Here is an 18,065-nt window from a genome sequence, read left to right as displayed (position 1 = left end):
ATTCATTCATCTTCTATACCACTTATTCCATAGTGGGTCACGGGGGCGCTGGCGCCTATATCCAGCAGTCTAAGCGCCATGGGCGGGGTACACCCTGGACAGGTCGCCAATCCATCACAGTATTTGTCTTTAATGTCCTTAAAATACTATTACTATTAATAGTTGAGAATGAGCAACAAGACACCATTAAGCTATCCTGTCTCTGCATGTTTGCATAGTCAGGCTGTGAGACCACATGAGGATTTTTAAGACCTCAAAATTGCAGTTTGAAGAGAAAAAAGCAAACATACTTAACTATGCCTGTTTGCTCTATATTCTGACTCATCAAGGTGGAAGGATTTGAAATTTCCAGTCATTTGGGCATTATTACTGGAAACCCTTTAAACCAGTTCTACAACACCAAATTAGAAGTGGTTGCATTGATGGCTGGTCTCTAGATATAATTAGTGAAATTTTCAGTGCTCACAAAGCATATTTCTTACAGTAAAGATATAAAGGCCAAATATTTGAAATCAAAAGTATAGTTTCAAAGCAGAGTCCACATATTGTACAGAACTTGAGGTCTGAATGTAGCCCTCACTAATTCTCTTTTAAACTCCAGTGTTTTTACAGCCAGAAACCTACTTTGTGGTGTGGCATGTGAGTCAATATCAACTTGACAATTCATTTTTGGGAACTGATCACACAATCGAGCACAATTTTGATTGTGCAAGTATTTAATTGGTCAGTTGAGCAATCTGTGATTTTCCATACCTGCTTTTTTCAATGTGTTTTTCATGTATCACCTGAATAATGGTGGAATTATTGTGGAAATATTTTTCAAAACAAAACATTTTTAAGTTGAGTTATAGTTCAGCCTTGCATTACATTAAGCATTTTATTGAAGTTCTTGCCATAGTGCAGTGAATTATGCTCCTTGTACAAGCAGTTAACACAATATCCACTTGTCTCTGCCATTTTCGTTGCTGCATACAAGTGTCTGTGTTGCATAGTAGCGCAAACAAAAACTCCCCTTGTGACACAACTATTTCTGGTATGATATACAGTCTTCTGCAGTAAGGAGCCATCATGCACACTTTAGTCATGGTAACCCATGTATGCATTTGGTAAAATTTTAGACATTTTCTAACATTATTCCCCTGTAACGTCTCGGTTAAGGCCACATTTTATTATGTGGTTCCAATTGTTAACATGACATGCTAATTTCACACAGAAAGGCTTCAAAAACATTCTCATGCTTCAAGCTATTGTTTTAGGATATGAGGAGTGATTTCCCTTTGTTTGTATCTTCTGGGGTGGAGGGGCTGAAACATTTTAAAACTCATAATTTCGTGTTAAAATTATCTGTGTGGTTAATGAATCAAAAACTAAAACAAAAAATAGGTTTTAAATAATGCAAAATAACTTTTTTATACACCTGCGGGGCTCCTAAGCCCAGTTTGATTGAACGCTATAGAGTTGTGTAAGTCGATAAAATCCCTTTTAACACATACAGGTCCTTCTCAAAATATTAGCATATTGTGATAAAGTTCATTATTGTCCATAATGTCATGATGCAAATTTAACATTCATATATTTTAGATTCATTGCACACTGACTAAAATATTTCAGGTCTTTTATTGTCTTAATACGGATGATTTTGGCATACAGCTCATGAAAACCCAAAATTCCTATCTCACAAAAACAAGTCTAAGCAGATATTTATCTTCCAGGTGTTTCAAAAGTTTGAGTCATTTTGACAGACTTCACCTTCTCCACACAAAGGAGAGGAAGCAGCATATCTCACATAATGCACCCCCCCCCCCCCCCTCAAATATGAGAATAAAACCTTTACTTCAGTTCTAGCTTGTTTCCTGCTTACTTGTCAGTGAATGAGCTGTAAACCATGTTAGAGAGGCATCAATGTTTATTGAGAAATAAAACATTTTTTCAGCATTTAAAGAAACGGGGTTGACATGAATGCCAGCATTCATAAAAGTCACAGTTTTAAAACAGACAATAAATATTTAACAAGTGCTCAATGTAATACAGCTTTTATAGCTACAGAATAAAATACTGCACACCATTTTTTCTATATATTGTTACATATCAACAAATATTCAGATTTGGCGAGAAAAAGCTTTACAGTCTTACTTTACAGTAGTGTGCCTTACACAAGCATCTAATTGTGAATCTAACAGCACTATCACAGTTCAGTACGTAAGTGGGCTCACTAAGATTACCATCAGGACACTGGTCTTCCTAGTGACAGAATCAGAATCAGAAAAGCTTTATTGCCAAGTACGTTTTTGGACATACAAGGAATTTGTTTTGGCGGGAAACTACTTGTGTCACATTTCAACAGGTTTTTTAGTCACAGCTTAGCAAGACTCTTTAAGCATGTGTTGAATAGCTTCTTAACCTTTAAGAAAATGTTCAGAAAGTGGAGCTTATGCACATCTTTAGTCACATCTGTTGAACGTTGGCCAGACCTCAGTGTATTTTGTCTGTTAGAGCATCTGATATACATTTTCCTACATCTTCGCTGTCAGACCATGGATGGTCTGTGCATGCCTGGAAGAAACAAGAAAAGATAGTTAAACAAAATGTTCACTGTCAGTTTGTCAACTGTTATGTTCTTACATTTGTACTTTGCAATTAGATGTGGTCCGGTTTCTGGTGTCAGGGTTTAATGAGGTTTTAAATAGTTAGGGTTTCAAAATGGCTGTTCATACAGTTTAAAGCCCTTTTAATGACAGACCAGACAAGTCTATTTGTCTACAGTTATTCTACAGGTGCATCTCGAATAAGAACATCAGAAATGATCAAAAGGTTCATTAATTTTAGTACATCTGATATACATTTTCCTTTTTTTTTTTTATTGGTTTTTAATTGAATTTTAGGTTTCTATTTGCTGTAAGCTTGATCATCAGAATTAACAGAAATTAATAAATTAATTGGTTGTGACAATAAGATAATAGCAGTATAAACATTTAACTAGTTCATGTTATTGATTTCTACACATTTTTAAACATTTTCACTACAGAAAATTCTTTAAAATACAATTCATAACGACATTCATTATGCTTGAAAACTATCAAAATACAAGAAAACTAGAGGTGTCTGCAGCAAACATGCATTCTCACCTGTCTGTATTCAAATCGGTCCAACAGATAACGGTTTCCGAGACAAGTTATGTGGCCCATGTTTTGTTTGGAGAGCCCAGCTATCCTGGCCGTGAAGTCAAGAGTGAAGGCCAGTTTGACCAGCTCAGGTGCTGTAGGTAGCACGCTGGGAGGCGTGTGGGTTGGTGTTGCTTCTTTCTCCAGGAAAGCATCTGCCATCTTCTGGAAGGAGGAGTAAGACAACCCCTGGAAAAAGTTGCTCAGGGTGGGGTTATCTTTTAGCTGGAGGAGATAAAGACAACAGAGCTATCAGAAAAAAAATATGTTTTGACCTACTTGCGATTACGCAGCAAAGCTAATCTGTTTACTGCAAACCAAAGCGATTCCATCAGTGTGGTTAATAGTTACTACTTGGAGCCAATGGCAGCAGAAAGCTGTGAGGCAGCTTATATTCACTTCCATAAATGGATGATATTCTCATTTTACTGTGTGAACCTTGAGTTGTCAGAAGATATTAAATATCTGCAAACAGTAGCTTAAGTAACAAAGATAAACAGTAAAACGCTGCATCAGAAAAATAAAAGCAAAAAATGATCAATGAGTAAAAATTGCAATATTTAAGTATATGAAATGTCACTTTTCATCATTAAATCACATTATTTATCAAGCCACATACAACTGATTCTACTGTTGTCCTGTGCACTGATGTTTATGAGTTTCAACAGACATTACAGCACAACAGTCACATGACCTGCAGTTGTTTTTTAAAGCAAGCTTGACTGACTCAACTATATAGAGCTCTTCCTCCTTTTCTCCTCTTAGTCACTTTTGTTGTGCCTACAAAAACAGACCTCTAATGGACAGAGGTATAGAGGGAGGATTTCAAAAAACCAAATAATAAAACTTACAGCACATGTTAAAAGTATACCACTCTGTGACCTTTTAATATAAAGTCTTACTATACTATTTTTTTTGCTTTCATGCCCATTGCTCTCTTACTAAACATAGCCTTACTGTATATTTACCTCAGTGAGCTCTTATCCTTGGTAAATAATCATAAAAAACGGCTTTTTTTTTTTTTTAATAGCTCATTCTTTTTCACTGATACCAGAAGGAAATACCCACCTTGTCATAAATGGCATCACCCTCTTGTTTTGTCAAAGCAATGATTCTGCTGATAACTTCGTCTGATAACAAACACAAAAAAAAAACCAACTATTTTTATTCTGCAGAACAGGTTTTGACTATTACACAAAAATTTGTTTATATGATAATTCTACTATATATTTGTTAATTTATTTGCTTTCAGTACTTTCAAATTTGCAGCATTTTTTTCACAATATGCTGTCAGCACTACACTTTTTTTTACAGCTGCAAGCTGATAGCAAATATAACTTTTTTCTTACCATCCGAAAGAGTTTCAGTTTCCTCTTTTTCTTTGACCTCATGGACAATTTTTTCAAATTCCTCTGACATTTTCTCATAGTAGGAGTATGTTGGTGTGACGCTGATCACTGCTGTTAAACAGACATTTGGTTGTTAATGAGCAGTTTGCAAAGGCAGTACCACGTTAGTATTTGAATCTACATTTCTGTCACAATTACCTTCTACTCCAGTGATATCAGTAGGGTTGAGATCTTTGCCAGATCTTTTTGATCTTAGGGACAGCCTTTTAGACAATTTCTTCCTTAAGGACTTTTTCCTCAGTGATTTCTTTTGTAAAGAGATCTGCGTTATGGGCAGGCAGTTAGTTGATTGTTCAGAATCATCAAACACCTCTGATGGACAGTCTTGATCTTCATCTTTGTCCTCATTGCTCTTTTGGGAGAATATGCCAAGCAAACTCTTCCAAAATGAGGGTTTCTTGCTCTTTTTGCTCTTCTTTGACTTGATTTCTGGTTTATTTGGTTCCTCAGGATCTCTTTCAGGCTCATTCGTCTGGGATTCAACCACAGAAAGCATATCACATTCACTGTGATTTAATCCCTCGTCCAAGTGAAGTGAAGGATCACTGGAGAATCGTCTGTGATTTTTGGACATGGTCACCCACTTTTCCATCTTCCCTGGTTGCTTTGCCCTCAGACTGCTATCATTCAGACTGAGGCTCCGCTTGACGTAAACCTCCAGAAGACGCACTGTGTCCTTATGGGGCACAGAGATTATCTGGCCGTGAGCAGGTCTTTGTTTTTCTGTCTCTGTTCCCATGGTGGGCTCTAAGAAGAAGAAGAAAACATCCCATGTTTTTATCTGATTTAAGTCGTTTTCAGTCAAAAATAACATTTATTAATGCTATTAAATAATTATACATATTTTCATAATTTGTAAAACATTTTCTAAGATTGTCAAACTGTATTTATCTAAAACAAATGATTCAGCTTTCATGTTGACCTATCCTAATGCTGGTTTTAATAAACAGTATCAAGCATGAAATTTAACTTAAAAAACTGAATGAATTTGGTCTCATTTCTGAGGCAAAGCAGTAAATTGTTAAGATCCCAAAACAACATAGGCTACAGCTCATGCATTGCTGATTATATTTTATCTACTATCCAAAACCATATTAAAATGTGCATGAAACAGAAAAACTGTTGTCAATTAAGCTATGCTAAAGTATGTTATTAACGCGGTATACATAAAGAGGCGTTTTTAAATGGGCCTACTGCTTAAAAGTCAAAGAAGTAAGAGGAACAAAACAGTATTTATGGTCAAGCTCAAGTTACTCTGCCAGTAAACTCACCCTAAGCCGATACAGTCGGGTAACTATCCGTAAAGAAATGTTCAGATCGCAGGTTTTGAAGCTACTCGCCTCAGGTCGAGTTTTATGTGCTATGAACACCGAAATCTACCTGCTCACCGAGCCCGGCGCTCCTCCCACTTCTGGTTCCTCTCGCAACACCTGAAATAACATGCAACGACGGCAGGGGATTTTTTTGGTTTTCATCTATATGTGTTCCGGATTTACATTACACGTCAGAGTCAGCCCTTGTTTATAGTTTCTCTTTCGCTGCGCAGTGTAATAATACTTTTTACAGGAAGTCAAAGCTCAGCTTGTTTCCTTGAAAAGAAAACTTTAGATTGAAATCAGACTAAAGTTGGTTCCCTTTGACCTTTGGTAAAGGGCTATTTCCCTGCTTTAAAGAAATCTGTCCTTAGATTAGCCCTGGTTCAAAATCTAAGTTCTTGATGTTTTTACACCTACTCTAGAGTGTTTATAATGCAGTTTGACTTAAATATGTTTAGTTTTTTACTTTTCGTGTCATGCTATTTCATAGGACTTCTACCCAGATTTGTCTGTAAAATCAACTAACCACATTTTGTCATCATTAGACAATGGGATGGGGGTAGTAGGTGTTCGTCCTGTAACCGGTGGGTTGCCGGTTCGAAGCCCCACTTTGTCTCTCTCAGTCACTGTGTCCTTGGGCAAGACACTTCCCTCACCTTGCTTGCTGATGGCCGCAAGAGGCCTTGGTGGTGACGACTGCATAGCAGCCCCACTTCTGTCAGTATGCCCCGGGGCAGCTGTGGCTACAGTGTAGCCTTCCACTGTCATACAGTGTGTGAATGTGTGTATTAATGGTTGGATGACCGATTGCAGTGTAAATCACTTTGGGGTCCTCGGACTTGAGACAGCTCTATACAAGTGCCGGCCATTTACCATAAGAACTGCATGTCATGGTCAGTTTTTCTATTTGTTTTGCTGGTGACACTTAGGCTGCAGTTAATGGTACTCTGAAGTAATTTAGCTATTAGTTATTTAGAGCACAATTTAACAATTTTCTAGTTGCAAGTCAGAAAAAATAGCAGGATTTCCCTGTCCATGTGCCTTTTGTACTTCAAAGTCCTGCAGCAAATTCTGATTGTTTTTTATTATGATGGTTGAAAAAGATTTATAGAGATAGAAAATGCAAATGTTGCTTATGCAGTTTGTGCAGCTGTCAGTTTTTTAATTGCTCAATTGCCATTTTGGAGTTTAAGGTCGGGTTTGCTGTAAAGTCTATCAAGTTTCTCATTTGGAGTTCTGATTGCACTTATGTTCCTTTTGGAACTTGAAAATGGTGACTTCTGAATAAAAAACTTTACTCATAGAGAAAATTGCATTCTTCAACCAAATATATAGGGCAGTTGATCTGTTTTAATCAAATTTCCTTCCACAAAGATGTTTACATAGCTGCAAAAAACAGAAATGTATGTGAGAATACTGAATTGATTTTAGGAAAATTTGGCAGGAAAAAATGCATGGAAGCATATTGTGAGAAGAAGGCCAGGGCAAACTGGAACGGCCAGATTTCAGTATCAAAGATGTGCAGTGATCATTTCAGGCCAAGCTCTAGTTAACATCAGAGGGAAGAAGTAGAAGAAGAAAAAAACATCCCATCTCTGGCAGTCAGAAAGAGAGATTTTGTGTATGTAGGTTAAAGTATATATCAGACTGGATGCAAAGCCTCTTACAAAAAGCAAATGACAAATCTATTTAAGATGCACAATATATTGCATTTATTCAGTTTGGCATATATGTTTTGAAACCAGTGAGATGGAAACTTCAACAGGTAGCTTCAACAGATCTGTACAAAAGTTCTGAAGATGATCATTGTCCCCATTTACTTTAGTTTTGCCATCTAGGACAGTATCTATCATGGCTGATGGTCCATCAAAGTATGGTTCAAATATGTAAGGCTGTGAACCCCTGGAAGACCTGAAAGCCTTGAAACGTAAGTGCCACTCAAACTGCTTCAGAGTTTATATGGAGATTTATCAAGTTGTTCCTCTATCCTTTTTACTAATGCCAGTTGTGCCTTGTATGATATCAGTGACCCAATAAACAAAAAAAAAAGCTGAAATAGCTTTTTCAGTATGCTAATTAAAAACTTTGTGAACTCCTACTGTGGAAATCCAAACTTCATTACCTAGCTGTGTTTTTTATTTATTGTAATTGCACATTTGTAAATAAAAAATATTAGATTTGTCAAATCTTGGCTAGATTCACCCACAGTAAATGGAGTTTCTTTACATGATATATTCCAGAAAGCCTCATTTGTTTTTGCAAAACAAAAACAAGTTCATTCTTCTATATTTTTTACATTAAGACCACCTCACAGGGAGTTCAGGTTTCCAACTTCAATACTTAAAAAATAACCTTCTCTTTTTTTCATTTTAAAATAACCCAGTTCAGGTTTGACCAGTGTTATTCATCTGAAGACACCTTTATTCAGAATAGGATAATTCAGCCCAGGTTTGACTTGTTTAGAGGAATGGTCGTTTTCAAGCAGGACCCCTGTCTAAAGTTACCATCATACCATTGAAGTGAAGCTACAATGACATCACCACAGGCACTTCCTGTAAAAACAGCTTCCTCCACTCATCTCTTTTTGTGACCAGGAAGTAGTTTGCTGCTACTCCTGAAAGGACATCTGTCATTTAATGGAAGGGGTTGGTTACGAGAAACAGTTGGCCTGTTGTTCAGTCAGATACTGTGTTTATTACAGGTGTTGTCCAACAGTTTAAATGAACCACAAAACCAAAGGTTGTGAGTAAAGTCTTATCTGATTAACTGTAAACTCGTAGAAACCATAAGCAAACGTGTTCTCATATACAGGCTGTCTACAACTGAGAGTAGGTTTGTCTATAAACAGATATTATTTGGCGCATGTGTTTTTACTTCATAGGGTGTGGTTTAAATCTGTAATAACTAATGTTCACAAAGTAAAAACTTAATTAAAATAAAATAAAAGGAATGATAGTAGGGAAAAAGGCAAGACCTTGACCATTTAATCAAGATTTTGCTGTTCTGTCTTAGAATTCTCACTGACAAAAATGCAAAAGAAAAAATATATATATTTCTGACTCTAAATATTAATACAGGAAGTATATATAGTAACAGATACATAGAACTACTAGTGGTAGAAATAGATAAAATATTGCAACATGGAGCTATTTATAGTTAAAACTGTGGAGACAAATTCAACATATTCCAGGCCGTTCTAGTATTTTTTGTGCCATTTAGGATAGATTGAGTAGAATTAAATGAAAGAGCCAGTGTGGGTTCAGATGTTACAAGACATTGTTTGTAGTATCCAAGAATCTCCATGGGGTGTCACACTTATCAATGATTAAAGACTTGAACACTCATTGGCCCCTCTATTAGGTTCACCTGGTTAACATTGGGTTGGACCCCCTTTTTGCCTTAAGAACTGCCTTAATTCTTTGTGGCTTGGTGTTGGAAACATTGCCCAATGGGCAGACACTGTGCCATCAGAAACTGAATTTGAATTTCTCAGGCTCAATCTGTAAGCTTTTTGTAAGCTAAAATTAAATGCATTGGTTTAAAAATGAATTTTACTAAACTGAATCTGAATTTAATGGTTTGAAACTGAATGTATTTGTTTTGAAAATTCTGTTTGACTACTTACACTTTCAGTTCTATAATTCAATTTCAGTTCCAAAATTGAAATTCCCAAAATTCATTTTAATATAACATTTTAATTCCCAAAAATATAATTTTTTTCAGTTTATAATTCAAATTAAATTCCAAAATGTATTTTCTGTGTCACATATCCAGGTCCTTGAGAAAGCCACAGAATAATCAAACACAGATTCAACAATTTACGTTTCACATCAGGTTAGACTTCCTTCATGGCATTTTGAGCTTGAGCAGGCAAATATCATTCACTAAGTCAAATATCATTCACTAAGTCAAATATCATTCACTAAGTCAAATATCATTCACTAAGTCAAATATCATTCACTAAGTCAAATATCATTCACTATGTCAAGCATATCAATGGGAAAACGCAGACCTACGAAACACCAGCGGCACGCTATGCTAATTTGGCATGTTTAGCTAATAGCTACAGGTAGCATCATTGTTACAGTTAGTCCGTCATTTATTTACATGACGTTAATTATAATTGATCATTTGACTTGGTGAATGACATCCACCAAGCTCATGTACACTCCACTGCTCAAAATTATGCTTAATTTATAATAAGGGGCCCAGAGTGATAGAAAATATCCTTTTACACCACTACCACCAACCTGGACTATTGAAACAAGGCAGGATGAATCCATGCTTTCTATGACTCTGACCAAGCCACCTAAGAGTTGTAACTAAAATTGAGTCTCCCAGCAATGCTTTTTCAATCTGTTGGTAGTTCAGTCTTATGAATCCAATTTTGCTATAGCCTCAGTTTTCTGTTCTTAGCGGACTTGAGTGACAGTTGGTGTAATCTTCTTCTGCTTTTGCCTTCCTTCAAGGTTCCAGGAGTTCTGTGTTCAGAGGAGGTATTCTGCTTGTTTGTTAAAAGTAGTTTATTGAGCTTCTGTTGACTTACTATCTTGAAACAATCAGCCCATTATCTGACATCAACAAAAACTTTTCATTCACACAACTGCAGATCACTGGAGATCTTCTGTTTCTCATATTATTTTTTGTAAACAGAAAAGGTTGTTTTATGTGAAAACCCCAGTAGATCAGCAGTTTCTGAAATACTAAGATCAGCCCATCTAGTCACAACATCCATGCCATGGTCTAAGTTACTTAAATTCCCTTTCTTCCCCTTTCGGATGCTCAGTTAGAACATCAGCAAGTTGTCTGCACCATATCTTGATGCCTACATTTATTGTGTTTCTGTCATGTGATTGGCTGAGGCATTTTCATGTACAGGTAGACATATTTAACCTTAATGTTTGTTTTTGTGTGTTTTACCATGGGTTGCAAACTGGTACAGTTGTTACCAAGGCAACAGTGCTTACAACAGTACCAGTGTGCAAGGCAACTGGTACCGTTGTTAGCACTGTTGCCTTGCAGCAAGGAGGTCCTCTGAACCCTGTCCATGGTCGCTCTGCATGAAGTTTGCTTGCTCTCACTCTACATGTGTGGATTCTTTACAGGTACTCTGGCTCAGTGATGTTACCCCTGACACCGAGGCTTCAAAGCACGCTTCAAACTCGACAGGGTAGTTATGGTGAAGCAGTGGGCCGGAGCTTGCTTCATGTGACGTCACCGATGACGTGTGAACCACTTCACTGCTTCATTCAGACTGAGTCAGCTGACTGCTTCGAGTTGACTGGCGGAGTTTCAAACATTTGGCACGATTCAGTGTATTTAAGATGGCTCAAGCCCCGGTTCACATCCCTGTTCTACATGTATTATACGTTACGAACAGCTCTCGTTTTTGGATATTCGGAGTTTTGGTGGATTATTCTGTCATGGAGCAACCATCTAGGAAGCGTTCCCAAGTGTGGGAATATTTCGATTTGGTGCCACCTAATAAGTTAATGTACATTCAAAGTGTTCATTAGAAAGCCTATAGCCTATACCATGCAGTAGTGTTAAACTCATGGTATCATGTTATGCAAGAGGTGTGGTAAGGGGTTGTTATCTTGGTTTTACAGGTGCAGTGTTTGCTTTGCCCACAGCTGCTGTTGTATATAATAACACGTCATCAATGCTGAGGCATTATAGAGCCAAACATGAGAACACTCAGCCTCGTGCCACCAATCAAGGTCAGCATAAATTAGATATACATGCAGAATTAGAAATAATGACAGTTAAATGTTTGTAAGTTAAATTGAAGTTACTTTTCTTTATTATTTTCTTTCTTTATTTTTTTTAGGATCCAGGAAGCAAGAGCTTGATGAAGCTCTTGTGGACTTCATAGTGAAGGACTCACAGCTTTTCACTGTGGTGGATGAACCTGGATTCAGGGCATTTGTGGCAAAACTGGATCCTACATTCACCATTCCAAGTAGGAATAAAGTTAAGGCCATGGTGGAGAAGAGGTATGTAGAGGAAAAGAAGAAGGCAAAGGCTGAGTTGCTGACCACCGACAGCGTCAGCCTCACAGCAGATATGTGGACATCCATTAATATGGATGCATATCTAGCTGTTACCTGCCATTTTGTTGGTGCTGATGAGCAGTTAGCTACAACTCTGCTGGGAGTCCATCCTTTCCCCAGAAGCCACACAGCTGAAAATATTGCAGCTGTTGTGCAGGAGCTAATGGAGGAGTGGGGAATTAGTGGAAACGTGAGATGCTTGGTGATGGATACAGCCCAAAACATGATAGCCACTGCCAGAATACTAAAAGTTAGGCATGCTATCTGCAAAGCCCATGCACTCAACTTGATAGTGAAAAAATCCATTGATGCGACGCCTGGGCTCGATGACATCCGATCAAGAATGCGGAGGATTGTCATATATTTTAAAAGCAGCACCGCAGCCAAGGAGTGCCTTCAGCAGGTGCAAGTGCAAATGGGCTGCCCTCTAATGAAATTGATGCAGGAAGTGGAAACCCAGTGGAATAGCACTTTTGAAATGCTACAGCGCATATATGATCAGGCTCCAAAGTAGTTCCACTAATACGTATGTTGAAGCACACACTGAATCAATTGCTAAGTGGAGCTACAATTGATGTGGCCAAACTACTGGGACAAAATTTTAACAGAATAATGACTGAGAAGCTATCTGGTGTATAGATGACAAGTCTCAACTCCATGGCTACATTGCTGGATCCGAGATTTAAAACCCTTGGATTTCACCGTCCCAACAACTGTGACACTGCGGTAAAATGCCTAAAAGGGGAATGTGTGGCCTTGATGAAAGAAACGGCACCAGAACCATCTACATCAGCAGCACCACAGCCAGCACCTGCTGAAGCTTCCACAGGTAAGACACAATGTCATGCCACATTGATGTCATTGAAAATATAATATGTAAGGCGCCTTTTCTCTTCCCCCCACCCCACCCAGGTATAAACTTGTGGCAGCTTCTGGACAATAACGCAGAGGATGCAAGAAAATGGAAGAACACAACAGCAGATGCTATTGTGGATGTGCAGCAATACTTATCTGCTCCTCCTCTGGACTGAGCACAGGATCCACTGAAATACTGGGCACAGCAAAAAACACTGTATCCAAACCTATACCACCTAGCCAAACAGTTCCTTGTCACACCAGCCTCCTCTGTTCCCTGTGAAAGAGTATTTTCAAAAGCTGGAGAAATTGTCTCCGTTTGAGTCCTTCTACTGTGCAGAAATTACACAATGTCCAAAAACACTCTGTACACCAAGCACACTCCCAAAGAAAATATGAATGACAAATCAAAAAGTTTCACTTCATTTATTTATTTTTTTTAGTTAATTTAAAAATGGGACAGTAGAATTTCATAAAACATATGAAAATTCAAGTTAAAGAAGGCAGAATTAGCCTTATGGCTATTTTTCATCTGTAATCAATCCCCTGCAGTTCACATTGTTTTTAAATTTTTATTTTTTCTTGGGTTAATTACTCAGAATCTTTAATGAGTTACTAAAAACACATATGTATAACACGCATATATACATACATAAGTGTTATTTAGACAAGAGGTGCATCACATTCGCGGGGCTTCATTTGGTGCAACAATTGCTACTGCCAGTAGATGTCACCCAAGCGAATTGAATGAACCTTCGGGTAGTGAACCACTTTATGACACAATGGTTCAAAATGATTCTATGCTTCAAAAAGCCTCATTTTGACATCACTACTCTGGCTTCCTCCCACAGACCAAAAGCAATTAGTTTAATTTGCATCTCTAAATTTCCCATTTGAGCCAATGTGTGTGTCTGTGTTTTTTTCTTTTATTTTAGAAGATTGTTTTTAAAAGAACAAAACATGATATTTGTAATTGAGATATTCAGATGAACCTACAAAAGAATACATAGAAAATGTGCCTTATCAGCAGCATATTCAGCAGTTAATTGACAGCATGTCAAAATCCTTCTTCCTGGTAAAATATATATTTTTTGAGAAATAATAATATTAGAGTGTTTCAGTTGATAAGGAGGGCAGATTAATGTTTCAACACAACAGAGTTACTTGTAGTAGAGCTAATAAAGATAGTTTTCTATGTGGCGTCACCCAGACCTGTCTCTGTGTAAAACTGATGACTGGAATCCTCAGTCATTCAGTTAACTAATTAAACTTTCTGAATTTCCCAGTTGGTTGTTGTCATGGAAAACACCCATGGCTCATTAAATGCAATGCTCCATTTGCAGTCTGGCCCTTGGTGATACTTTAGGTCACCTTCTTCATTTTTCATGGGTGTTAAGCTTTACAAATGGGAGACTCACGTTTCGTCCCACAAGATTTGGTCATTGACCTCTGGAGCGGGCGTCATGCAGCAGAGCAGTCACTGTGCATTTACCTGTCATAAATCTTTATCTATTTGAGTCATTACTTGTCCTCTCTGTGTACAGGGGCACCTCTCTCCAGTCATAAAATGATTTGTGTTGCATAAAGCAGCATACAAATCAAATCCAAAGAGACTCAGGACAATACAATGGCTTCATTTATGTCAACCAACAACATATCTATGTTTTGTAGAAGCAGTAGTGCCTAAACTACTATCTAATTATTGTACTCTAACTTTTATTGTATTATTGTACCGGATAAAATAAAAGCTGGTAAGCAAAAATTCCTGAAACCTCTAAATTATTTAAGTTAATTAAATAGTCTTAAATATTTAACAAGTTTTCAAGAGCAGTGTTTCTGTCAAAAACTCTGTCACACGAGTGTCTTTATACATTGCTATGAAAATAAACTATTAAAAGTGTGCACAGCTGTATTTTTCCTGGATGTACTTTGAAAGCCATTGCTGCCTGGTTAAAATATTCTGACAAATATGAATATATTTATCGACTGACATGTAATAAAAGTTCCCAATGCTTGGTTTCTCCAACACTTTTTCTGTTTGTTTCTGACACGTCCTGAAGTGTTAAACCCAACCATTTTTATTTTTGGTTTAAATAGCTAAAATTTCAAAATAACTTTTAAAGACGTCCTTGGGATTTCCTTAAACTACTACTTTCTGTTTTTCTCCACAAATATTTGTAAAACAAAAGTTAAACCACAACCTTTTCTTTGGCTCTTTTGTAGTTTGAACAGGGACTAGTCAAAAATTATTCGTATCCCTTGAACCTTTCAGATTTTGTCATGTAACAACCATACACTGCTATGTATTTTGTTGAGGTTTTATGTGACAAATGAACAGATGGTAGTGTATTATTGTGAAGGAGAAACAAAATGGTGCACATAGTTTCCAATTTGAAATCTATAGGTATATTTGCATTTTCCCCATTCATCTTTGGAAAGAAAAAATCTTGTTTGGATTTATATTTTGTCTTTGATGGGACCATTTCAACACATGCATAGTCTTTGATTTAAACCATTCCATTGTAGCTCTAGCTTTGTGTTTAGGGTTGTTATCCTGCAGGAAGGTGAACCTCCAATCCAGTCTCAAGTCTTTTGCAACTTCCAACAGGTTTCCACCACACATGGCGTTTTGCATGTTGGCCAAAAACCTCAGTTTTGTTCTCATCTGATCACAGCACCTTCTTCCACATGTTTGCTGTGTATATAATATATATAATGGCTTTCTTTAAACAATGTCTTGCTTCTTGCCACTCTTCCATGAAGGCCAGATTTATGGAATGCACAACTAATTGTTGTGGAAACAGAATCTCCCACCTAAGCTATTGATCTATGGAGCTCCTCCATGTTGGACAAAATAAATTAATTAAATCTTTCACATGAAATTTGATGTTTTGCATGAAGAAAAACATAATCTTTTTACAGAATCTTTAAACCCTTTTACAAAACATTTCAAGGTAGGATTAAGGCACCTTTTTGTTATCTCTATGTGTTGTAAAAAGGACCCATGCAAGAGGAGGTAGAAGCCAGCCTGTCTCAGAAATCATTACTGACATGAGGAATCAGTAGGTGAAAAATTATTTAATATTTCTATATTTGTGGAGGATTGCTAAACAGATTTTGATTCACCATTATTGTTTCAAATGGTTTGGATTTAGGAGACTTATAACGATTTAATACGTAGTGCTGACATCGATGCCACACAATACCTCCTGTCATCCTACACTGCTGGTTACCTTTTTTTAAACTTGCAGCTGTGCGAGATATCACTGCCTCTACTTGTGATATTCAATATGAATGGCCAGAGGGAGCTCAGAGTTTGGTCGTCTTTGCGGGCTTATGACAGAAATGTTATATGAAAGATTCTTTTCTTTTCTGATTGTTAGTTGGATTCTGTGTATGTTCTCCATAAAAGAAAAAGGTAGAGATATTTAGCCCCCAAGGAGGGAACCTCTTTCTGTGAAGGACTAAAAGGCCAGACCTTCACTTTGTGAAAAACAAGATGTCTTTACTTGCTCATTCAGCATCCTGTATTATGCTGAGAGAACAATGAACATCCTATCTCCATTGGCAAATGTTTGGATTCTATTTTCCTCTCTATAACAAACCCTTAGAGATAGGGTTAGAAGCTCGGTCATCCAGGAGGGACTCAGCGTAGCGCCGCTGCTTTTCCACATTAAGAGGAGCCAGTTGAGGTGGTTCGGGCATCTGGTTAGGATGCCTCCTGGACGCCTCTCTGGTGAGTTGTTCCAGGCACGTCCCACCGGGAGGAGGCCCAGAGGAAGACCCAGGACACGCTGGAAGGACTATGTTTCTCGGCTAGCCAGGGAACGCATTGGGATTCCCCCGGATGAACTGACCCATGTGGCTGGGGAGAGGGAAGTCTGGGTCTCTCTGCTTAGGCTGCTGCCCCCGCGACCCGACCCCGGAAAAGCGGAAGACAATGGATGGATGGACAAATGGATTTTCCTCTCTTTCAGTTAATAATCTTAGTCTTGTAGTTACTGAACAGGCTATAAAAATTTAAATGCAAATTAACAGTGTGGGATCCATACCTTAAGTAATATTCTAGGGCATCAAAGTTGAACTATAATCAATTGTAAAATCTCTTTATTACACAGACTTTTCTCCAAACAATACTGCATTCCCTCTGCTTTATACTTTGTTCTGTATTTAGACAAGTTGCAGTTTTTTGTCACAGTAACTGAAGAAGTATAGGTAATTTTATTTGAACACAATTTGCTGAGCCCCACGTGACTTTAGCATCTGGAGGGAGCAAACTACAGCACACAGGCTGCTGTCTGTGCAGCTCTGAAAATTAAATTAAAGTGTCTGCTGACAGTACAGTAACCCAATCCACTGATATGAGATTCACTGTCTGAGCTTTTACGTGAGACTTGGCCATTCTTTCCCTTGCAGCATTGGGATGCAGCTTGTCGCCAGTTGGAGAGTCAGAAGGAAAGAGCACTCATGCTACAGAGGTATTTATAGTTCTACTAAGATTTGCATTACACTGCTGCATCACAGTGAGTGGACCGGGTGGTGGTTTTTGAGCCGCTTCCTTGGGTTAAATTTTTATCAAAGACAGGCTGGATCTGATCTCCTCATGGAACACCCTATGAATTATAAATGACAGCTTCTCTTTAGCTTCGACCTTGCCTGAGCCATCTGTCTTTTTAAACGCTAAAATGCTCACAGAAGGTATCATTTGATATCAGTGAGCAACCAGAAATCAGAATAGTGGCACGCTAACCTGAGCAATAAGTTGTGACAAGTTGAAAAGACTCAAAAATGCAGCACGAGGTTCAACAGGAAAACACAGCCAAACCTTTGAGGCAGAAATTAGCTCAGAAAAACCAAAAACCACAGGAATAACGTAAACACATTTTGTACAGTCTAAATTTACTGCCTGGGAATGCTTCCTTCATATGAAGGCATGGGGCAAAACAGTAAGTAAAACAACCTCTGCCTTGCCTCAGTGGCCAAGATAGATCATGTTATAAAATATTAATTTGCTCTACATATTTAACTTGGTACTTTTGCTTCTTGAGTGATCCCATTCAAAGACATTGTCAAACACACACACCCCTGTAATTTCCTTGTTTAGTGGGGAGTTTAGCCAACAGAACATGTAAACTAATTATATGGAGTTTTGTTCTACGATTGTAATGAATATCATAGGCATTGCATCAGTTTTGCATCTGCATGAATTTGTAATTCATTTTTTTTAATTCCATCTATTTTTACCCAGGCTCCTTTTCCTTTCTTCATTAG

General features: G+C 37.7%; 1 protein-coding gene across 1 annotated transcript; it reads right to left on the bottom strand.

Annotated features, from left to right (window-relative positions):
• Positions 1-2,317: 2,317 nt before the first annotated feature.
• Positions 2,318-6,067, bottom strand: LOC124857098. The gene is made up of 6 exons (XM_047348214.1): positions 5,959-6,067; positions 4,709-5,317; positions 4,511-4,621; positions 4,230-4,291; positions 3,126-3,386; positions 2,318-2,553 (listed from the first exon to the last, which is right to left on the bottom strand). Exons 2-6 carry the CDS (start codon positions 5,307-5,309, stop codon positions 2,473-2,475), a joined length of 1,116 nt encoding a protein of 371 aa, XP_047204170.1. The 5' UTR covers positions 5,310-5,317; positions 5,959-6,067; the 3' UTR covers positions 2,318-2,472.
• Positions 6,068-18,065: the final 11,998 nt, after the last annotated feature.

Source organism: Girardinichthys multiradiatus, chromosome 20 (assembly GCF_021462225.1).
Source record: "Girardinichthys multiradiatus isolate DD_20200921_A chromosome 20, DD_fGirMul_XY1, whole genome shotgun sequence".
Taxonomy (NCBI): Eukaryota; Metazoa; Chordata; class Actinopteri; order Cyprinodontiformes; family Goodeidae; genus Girardinichthys; species Girardinichthys multiradiatus.
This window is presented reverse-complemented; position numbering and strand designations above follow the sequence as displayed.

Coding starts and splice junctions, on each gene's coding strand:
- LOC124857098 (XM_047348214.1), bottom strand. CDS start 5,309: ATGGGAACAGAGACAGAAAAACAAAGACCTGCTCACGGCCAGATAATC. Junction 4,292..4,510: donor AACTGAAACTCTTTCGGATG/GTAAGAAAAAAG, acceptor GTTTGTTATCAG/ACGAAGTTATCAGCAGAATC. Junction 2,554..3,125: donor ACCGATTTGAATACAGACAG/GTGAGAATGCAT, acceptor TGTTTCTTCCAG/GCATGCACAGACCATCCATG.